Source organism: Apodemus sylvaticus, chromosome 3 (assembly GCF_947179515.1).
Source record: "Apodemus sylvaticus chromosome 3, mApoSyl1.1, whole genome shotgun sequence".
Classification (NCBI taxonomy): domain Eukaryota; kingdom Metazoa; phylum Chordata; class Mammalia; order Rodentia; family Muridae; genus Apodemus; species Apodemus sylvaticus.
The window spans coordinates 163,720,819-163,729,637 of record NC_067474.1 but is presented as its reverse complement, the minus strand read 5'-3'; the positions used below and the strand labels follow the sequence as shown (position 1 = coordinate 163,729,637).

The 8,819-nt window shown below is 48.7% G+C and overlaps 1 protein-coding gene and 1 non-coding gene across 4 annotated transcripts in view; both read right to left on the bottom strand.

Moving 5' to 3' along the window:
- Window positions 1-873: 873 nt before the first annotated feature.
- The window catches only part of Mtor (mechanistic target of rapamycin kinase), a 109,060-nt gene continuing 101,114 nt past the window's right edge, over window positions 874-8,819 (bottom strand). For all 3 annotated transcript variants that reach the window (XM_052178151.1, XM_052178152.1, XM_052178153.1), the window contains 6 exons: window positions 8,488-8,623; window positions 7,709-7,774; window positions 6,359-6,439; window positions 5,970-6,050; window positions 2,315-2,420; window positions 874-1,725 (listed from right to left, as the gene is read on the bottom strand). In XM_052178151.1, the coding sequence (XP_052034111.1) occupies window positions 1,710-1,725; window positions 2,315-2,420; window positions 5,970-6,050; window positions 6,359-6,439; window positions 7,709-7,774; window positions 8,488-8,623 (486 nt within the window). In that variant the 3' untranslated portion in view covers window positions 874-1,709. The remainder of the gene's footprint in view (window positions 1,726-2,314; window positions 2,421-5,969; window positions 6,051-6,358; window positions 6,440-7,708; window positions 7,775-8,487; window positions 8,624-8,819) is intronic.
- LOC127681850 (U6 spliceosomal RNA) lies at window positions 2,860-2,969 on the bottom strand. The gene has a single exon (XR_007977205.1). It is a non-coding gene; the product is annotated as a U6 spliceosomal RNA (small nuclear RNA).

The window sequence follows — 8,819 nt, the reverse complement described above, 5'->3', positions numbered from 1 at the left end:
ATGCGCGCCGTTAAATCCCACTCTACCCCGCCCCTCGCCCTGTAAGTAGTGTAGCTTGTCACCGGACTTGCCTTACCTTGGGGACGTTTAGCCTTTTCTTAGATTTTACGTTGTATTCTAACAAACCTGTGGCCTAGGGTGAGAACTGGAGGGCGCATACAATTTAAATCACATTTAAAGCTAGCTCTTCACCTCCAATCCGCCTGCCTCATCCGCCCAAGTGCTGGGATTAAAGGTGTGCAAAACCACGATAGGAATTTACCCAACTTTTTAAAAAAATTGGGCGAGGATGCTGGGCAGTGGTGGCGCACGCCTTTAATCCCAGCACTTGGGAGGCAGAGGAAGGAGGATTTCTGAGTTCGAGGCCAGCCTGGTCTACAGAGTGAGTTCCAGGACAGCCAGGGCTACACAGAGAAACCCTGTCTCCCGTCTCGGAGGTGGGTAGGGGAGAAGGGCGAGGGAGGAGGGGAGCTTCGAAGCAGTTGAGAACACTCGCTGTCCTGTTTTCCTAGAGGACCAGCACACCAGGCATAACAGTTCAAAGGGAGCAGATGACTGGAGCACTGTGTGTGCGTATGTATTTTGTTTCTTGTTTGTCAAGACAGGGTTTTTCTGTGTAGTCCTGGGGCACCGTGTGTGTGTATTTTTTTCTTGCTTGTTTGTCAAGACAGGGTTTTTCTGTGTAGTCCTGAAACTCCAGAGACCCATGCTTGCCTGCTTCCATCCTAGCCTGTGTGGTGCTGGAATGTAATGGTGCAAGTGTAATGTAATGTAAAGGTGCCTGTTAGTCAGTGGCCTGCTGCTGAGTTTAATTCAAAACCCAGTAACAAAATTTACAAAATGATAAACAGAAAGCCAGTCATAACACATACATGCTTTTAAAATTCTGATGTCATTTATTGGCACAAAAATTACTCAGCTACAACATGGTGTGTAGATGTGGCTTCACTTTATACTTTGTGTTTAGTTGGATATTTACTTTGCTTTTAATTCACAACCTGTTCTAGTGTGTCCTCTGTGATCAGCACCTCCACAACAGCATTTGTGTTCTGAGTCCCTGCTGCAAACACAACATATCCATCCCTCACTGCACACAGCAGGCCAGTGTGGGCCTGGCATGGAGACCCTCAGCACACCCGCTGCAGCTCGGTGGCCAGGCATCTGGGCAAGCGTCCTGCCTAGAAGGTCAGGTCTAGTGAGTTTCAGCATCATGGGTGAGGCGGAAGACAGACTTTCTTAGCCATGTTGGCCCATCCTGCAAATGTCGCCACTGCATCCAGGGACGGGTGAGGTAACAGGATGGTGGAGTGCTGACGTCTGTGTCCTTGCTGTTGGAGCCCCTGGTTGAGAGGACCAACTAGATTATTCTGTCAGCAAATGCTTATGATGAGTTTTCTTGTAAGTTAAGTCAAACCCGTATTTCTCAGTTACCCATCTTCTGTTCTCCCAAAGTCGAAGGCTTGGCTTCTGTAAGATTACTGTGTTTCACTGTCCTGGGAACTGTATCAAGCCTTGTGTTTCTGACAGTGTCTTTTCAACAGCAGCTAGGAGGTTGGCGTAAGCCAACTTTGAATATACAGTAGTTCTTTTCATATACATTTCAAAATATTTAACAAAGTCCAACTTTATGTCCATGGTTTTAGTCCAATGGAAGCACAGACCAAGGTACCAAAGCCTCGGAGGAGATGCCGTGGTTCGCCAGGCTGCGGTTACCAGAAAGGACACCTAGGAAGGTGGACAGAATAAGGGATGGTCAGTCAGAGCAGGTCTGAGCCCTGTGGGACTCAGTCAACATCGCGCTAGTCAAGGGCTAATGGCCCTGAGGTTCTTGCCCAGATCTCCAGGATTACCAATCCGTTTCTTCACGTTTTCTCTAGTCATTGCTCTGACTCTTCCTGTGCCCTTCTATATCTCTGGGGTGCAACCAAAATCTAAAAGCACCACAGACAATTAATGCACCCTGCCATTCTCAACTGTAGCTCTTAAAGGAGCCGTAACTTCCAAATACAGAGTCCATCTCTCAGTTTCCCGTTAGACAAGGAGCATTCTCAGGGTCTACAGACTTCTAGAGAGACATGAGCCCATAAGGAATGTCCTTTATGACCAGTCTACCAAGCCATCTGAGGCTGGGTTGAGGCTGCAAGTGGGTCCTTACTGCAGGCTTATTTATTTTTGAGACATGGTTTCGCCACTATAATCTTGACTGTACTGAAACTTAAGAGATTTGCCCGCCTCTGCGTCCCCAGTGCTGGGGAGCAAGGGTACCAGTGCCGGCTTAGCCAGCGAGGCTTCTCCGTCTGCGAGGCCCACTCACCAGCCGATGTAGCACTGGCAGAGGTTCTCGTGGGACGTCGCTTGCTTGATGAGCAGTTCCACTTGAGTTGGAACATCCAAAGTGTCATCATGAGAGAAATCGCGACCTGGGAAGCACAAATACTGTCACGGCCCATGTTTTGTTGGGCTCAGCTGGCTATGCACCTGATCATCACCAGAGGAGGAAGGACAGGCCACACCTGCAGTGAGACGTTCACCTGTGTCATCTGCAGGCACACTGGCTCTTAGTGTAGACCTTAGTTGAAAGATGTGGCTAGTGGGGCTGTTCCAAATCACTTTTGTGAACCCCACAAAGTTTCATCACTGTTTCTACTGGACTTTCAAGATCTTGTCCCCACACACTCAGCAGCCTAATCCAGCCAATAGAGCTTCTTTGATAATATGCTTGGTTTTTTGTTGTTTTAAGCCAAATTCATTTTACTATTGGCAATCAATAGCCCAGACTCTCAAATATCTAAACTTCCACTAAAGATAATGCACAAGCATGATTAAGAATTTCTATTTGATTATTCTTTTAATCATTTTATTTATTTAGTCTCCGCTCCCAGAGTCCTTTGCATATCATCCTTGCTTAGGGGCCATGCTAATCCTCTGTATCATTCCAATATTAGTATATATGCTACTGAAGCAAGCATGGTTTTGTGTTTTGTTTTAGCGATTTTTAAATTTTATGTGCATGTGTTTTGCCTGTATGTGTACCATGTGTGCTCTTGGAGGTCAGAACATGGAGTCAGATGCCCTGGACCTGGAGTTCCTGATCAACTGTCATGAACTGCTCTTTGGACTCTGGAGTCAAGCCTGGCCCCCAAGGGTAACACCTGCTTTTTACCACAGAGCCACCTTGCCAGGCCCATCCGGCCTCTTCTTTTCTTTGAGATGGGGGGAGTGTTTTGTTGTTCCTGAGTCTTGAGAGAGATTTCATGTAGTGTCAGCTGGCCTGAAGTATGTGGTTGTACCTGCCCCATCTGATTCTTTTTGAGTATTCCTAGAACTTACTGTTATGACCCAGCCAGCTGCAGTTCTCCTGCCTTGTTCTTCTTTTGGGACTGCAGGTGCGAATCACACCATACTTAGCTGGCAAGCACCTTTCTACTACCACAAGAATTTTTTTAAGTCTTTCAGATCTCCATAAATACTAGAGTTTCTCCACTTGTCATGGTTCAGTTCTAGGCCCTGAGGCTTTGCTGGGAGGTTTGCAGACGCTTCTTGTCATCAGTATCCTCTTTGCTAACCCAGGTGTGCATCCCTCTCCTCTGTCCGTCCTGCCTGTGCTCAGGGTCCAACTCTCCTCTACACTCAAAGTTCTCATTATGTAGTTTTCAATCTTTCTTTTATTCCACCCTTCTCACAGGTGTGTGTGTGTGTGTGTGTGTGTGTGTAGGGTCTCTCTCTGCTTACACAAGCTCTGTCTTCTGAACACTGACATTAAAGCTATGAGGTGGCACCAGCACTTGGGAGGCAGAGGCAGGCGGATTTCTGAGTTCAAAGCCAGCCTGGTCTACAGAGTGAGTTCCAGGACAGCCAGGGCTACACAGAGAAACCCTGTCTTGAAAAAAAACCAAAATCCAAAATCAAAACAAAACAAAACAACAAAAAAGCTATGAGGTGTCATGATGGCCTTTTCAGTTTTCTGAACATACTCCTTAGAGACCCGGGGTGTGGCTCAGTGGTCCTTCCAGGCTGTGCTCTCAGCACCCAGGACTTCTGCCCGCCACAGCTTCCGTTCGCTCACTCAGTCCTCCTCCCTGCAGAAGCTGCTCAAGAGTTTTGCTACATCTCACCTTTCTTTGCCTCCATCCCATTGTCTTCAACAACTTCAGTCTGGCCATTGGGCTCCACACAACTCTTAGATGGTCACCATCTTTAACCTTCTCATGTCCCTGTATCAACAGCCATCTTTGTGGGTGTTATTTTTTGTGCTGTACTGGGGCTCTTACCTAGGTCCAGTGAGTGGCAGGCAGTAACTTTACTACTGAGCCACAGCCCTAGCCCAGCCTTTGACCTGCTGCACCTAAGGTCTTCATTTCATCAGTGGTTGTCTTGTCTGCATATTAGAGCATTTATATGCCCTCCTTCTGATGCAAGGCCACTCAGCCAGTGCAGGTGGTATCACAACACCAAAAAATCGGGCCTGGTTCCCTCCCCGTCGCACCTCCCTGTCTCTGATGGTTCCCGGGTTGAATGGCAGCCTGGGATCTTCCTTTTACCATCACGCTCATCGAAGGCTCTGGATGCTCTGTGCTCTGCCTGACATAATGTTAACGTCCCTAGTTATTCCTGTGGAGGTCTGGATGAGAGTGGTCCCCAGGTCACATAGCCAAGGACTTGCTCCCTAGCTGAGGGAACTGTTTGGGAAGGATCACGAAGTGTAGCATTGCTGGAAGACGTCACTGGAGGTTGACCTTGAGGTTTCCAAAGCCCATGCCATTTTCAGTTAGTTTCTCTGCCTCAGAGTTGCAGATCAAGACGTCAGCACTCAGCTACTGCTAAGCTCTGAAGCACCACGCTGGCCTGCCTGCCCCTGTGCTTAGCACTATGCTGCTATGGGCTACTAACCATCTAAAACTGTCAGACTCAGAAATCCACCTGCCTCTGCCTCTGCCTCCCAGAGTGCTGGGATTACAGGCGTGCGCTACCACCGCCCGGCTAAAGCTCTGTTTTCTAAGTCACAGTGTCTTAGCAGCAGCAGTAGAAATGTAACTCATACACTCCTTCTTATAAACTTGCGCTCCAGTTGTTTCCTTAAGGAGACTTTTCTGGGCCTTCCAGACTAAATTACACCCTGTCATCACAGCCTCTTCTCCACTCAGCGACAGTTGTTTCGCCTTTGGTTCTGAGCCCTGAAAAGCCAGGGAAGCCGCTCTTTTGACTGGTGTGGTTCCTTTATTGACTTACTAGATTCAGCACACTGACTACAGAACTGGCTGGCCAATGCTGGTGCCTGGAATGTTTTGTGATGTTCATGCTCTGTTAGGGTTTCTTACCACCATTCAGATGCAGAGTTGCGAGGCTACACAGACGTGAGTGTGGAATGGGCATCTGGCCACTTGGCTGCCTCTCCATGAACTAACCTACTCCAGAGAGAGGATCCGTGCACATTGGTTGCTTCTTTCCAAAGTCATACACGGTCCCCTTCTGTCCTCCCTGCATGCTAGGCGCCGTAGTAAATCCAAGGCGTCTGGCACCCTCCAGCATCTCGCCACGAGGCCAGTAACTTGCCCCTGGAGTCTGCTGGTTCTGGAGTTCATCCAGATTCCAACAGAGCCTGCCTCATCCCAGAGCTAAGGAGGGAGGCTAAGGGATGTCAAGTAGTGTTAAGGGTCTTCAGCAACGAGAGCCAGGAGTGCTTCAGCGGCATATGAGCCAGGTAGAAATAAATCCCAGAGCCAGGCAGTGGTGGTGCATGCCTGTAATCCCAGCACTTGGGAGGCAGAGGCAGGAGGATTTCTGAGTTCGAGGCCAGCCTGGTCTACAGAGTGAGTTCAGGACAGCCAGGGCTACACAGAGAAACCCTGTCTCGAAAAACCAAAAAAAAAAAAAAAAAAGAAAGAAATAATCCCAGGACAGCCGTTGGCCGTCCACTGAGGGACCCCTCCTCAGGCTTCATGTCCCTTTAGCCACCTGTAAACACTCACCAGTGAGCTTGTCTCGAACCCTATTAATAATTTGAATAGCTTTCTTGTTTAAGGCTTCTGGTTTCACCAAACCGTCTCCGACTGGAAGACACAAGAAGTAGAAACAATGGGTCCAAGGCTACCCTGCTTTTATGAAACTTACCTCTCAGCACTGGCAATGATGTGCAGGCATCTCTGTCCGCAGCACACTGTGCACATTCACGGACCCTTCCTCCCTCCCTCCCTCCCTCCCTCCCTCCCTCCCTCCCTCCCTCCCTCCCTCCCTCCCTCCCTCCCTCCCTCCCTCCCTCCTAAGGCAGCTCTGTTTTCTGACTCCCTTTCGGGCTCACCACGTACTGTAGCTGCTATCTGTGCAATGAGCGAGTTCCTCAGAACGTGTGTGTACTTACTGAAGGAATGGATGGATTCCGGCACAGTGGTCCCTGCTTTCTTATGGGCCGGTTCTCCAAGTTCTACGCCGTCCAAAATTTCTAGGGGAAAACCAACCAACCAACAAATTAGCAGATGATTCAGATAGTAAAGAAGCAACAGTTTCTCACGCTTTCTCTTCTGAGAGGTTTCATGTGTCTGCGGCTGCCCTTCATCTCCCCGTGTAGGTAAACATGACCTTACTATGGTCCTCCAAGCTCAAGCTCACTATATTTTTAAAATTTATTTCCATTTTAAATTATGTGTATGCGTGTGTATGTATGTGGGCACAGCCATGTAAGGTGTTGGGTGCCTGAGGCCAAAGCAGTTGGCTCTTCCTAGAGCGGGGGTTACAGACAGTTGGATGTAGGTGCCGGGAACTGAACTCGGATCCTCTGGAAGAACAGTATGTGCTCTTAACTTCTGAGCCAGTTCTCCAGCCCTGTTACTTTTTTGGGGTGCAGTGGGGAGGTTGGTTCTTCTATGCAGCCATGGGTGTCCTGGAACTCATTCTATAGACAAGGCTGTCTTCAAACTCAGAGATTCGCCTGCCTTTGACTCCCTAGTGCTATTATTCTTTTCAAAATAAATATTATTTATGTGTTTGTCTGTGTTGGGGGTGGGGGGAGATAGCATGTATGGGAGGTCAGAGGTCAACTTTTAGGAGTTGGTTCTCTCCTTCCACTATGTGTGTCTGGGGGACCAAACTTAGGTGGCTAGGGTTGGCCACAAGTGCCCGTCCCACTGAGCTGAGCGGGGGTCAGCCTAGGCACGCCCTCTCCAGAGCCACAGTGTACGCACTGACAGGGAGAAGCCTAATGAGGGCTGGACGGTGGCACAGAGGCTGAGAGCACTTGCCGCTCATGGCAGCCCTGATGTGATCCCTGCATCGTGGCTCACAAGCGTCCCTAACGCCAGCTGATGTGACCCAGCACGTGCTTCTGGCCTCCACCAGGCATGCATGAAATGCAGACATACATGCAAGCAAAACACCTACACACGTACAAATAAAAACAAATATAAAGCAAATAGCTTCTAATTACTTTAAAATGTACTGTCTGTTACTGTTGGGAATGCCCGTGTGGGAGGAACGTGTGTCACAGCTCATATGTGGTCAGGGGACAACCTCATGTTCGGTCTCTCCTTCCACCTTTTATGTGGGTTCCGGGAAGTGACCTCGGATACCAGGCTTGAGTGGCAGGCATCTTGACAGCTCTCCTTTTTCCTTTTTTCAGACTGGGTTTCATGTAATCCAGGCTAGCCTCAAACTTGCTTTGTAGGTAGGATGAGCTCAATCACTCTGGTCTACCGTCTGGGGGGGGGGCACCCACCTACTGACTGGCCTGCAGAGTAGGAGTCTGTCCGTGTTCGGGATCGCTTATTGCCTTTGGTGTTTGCTGGGAAAGGAAAGAACAAGTTAGGAAGCACTTTAGACTGTGGCTCAAAAGAAACTTGGTCGGAAAGGTATTTTCTTATGATCACAAAACCATCATTTTTTCTTTTCTTTCTTTTTTTTTTGAGACATGATTTCTCTGTGTAGCCCTGACTGCTCTCTGGAACTCACTCTGTAGACCAGGCTGACCTTGAACTCACAAGAGATCATCCTGTCTCTGTCTCCCAGGTGTAGGGATTAAAGACATGGCCACCACCCATCCAGCTAAAATGTATTTTTTTCAAAAGCTGCAATGCTAAATCTGCAACCTGGATGCTGTCCACCGCAGGCCTGACAGACAGACAGGTCAGTGCCGGTTTATTCACAGAACATCAGAAGGCCCTTGTTAGAATCCTCTGCTGCCTCAATCCCAACTATCTGTGCTTCTCACTTGAATTCTAGCTTCCTACTTTACAGCCAGGCAAACGAGAACCACCAAGGTACAGTTCATCCAGAAAAACCATCTTTATTAAACAGCTAAGTTAGAATGTTCTCTAGCTCATAAACATGTTTGAAATGCCTCTCCAGCCCCCAGAACTGCTCAGTGATTGTCAAGGACACAAACATACATACATACATGCATACATACATATGTGCATATATACATACGTATTTAACTTAAGTAGCATAGGCTGGCTTGGAACTTATGGAGACCCATCCCACATATTTGAAGCTTACTGTCCATCAGCCTCCAGTTCAGCAAAGGGTCATAGACGAAGGCCTCTAGCACAGCCATGACGCTGTCCTTGTGCTCCCGAAGCACTTCCATCACTGTGTGGCATGTGGTTCTGTAGTTGCCGTCCAGACCCGTAACCTGCAAAGGTCAGGAGTTACTCTCAGGGGCCCGCCACCCTGACGCTGGTGCAGACACACGCAATGACCAGAGGTCATTTCTCACACAGCACCGGGGACCTGCTACAGCACTGGCCTGGGCTCTAGGGGAGCGGATGCGTCCTAACAGGCAGGGCTGTCCTCAGAGAACAGTAGGACTGTATTGGCTGCATTTCAAA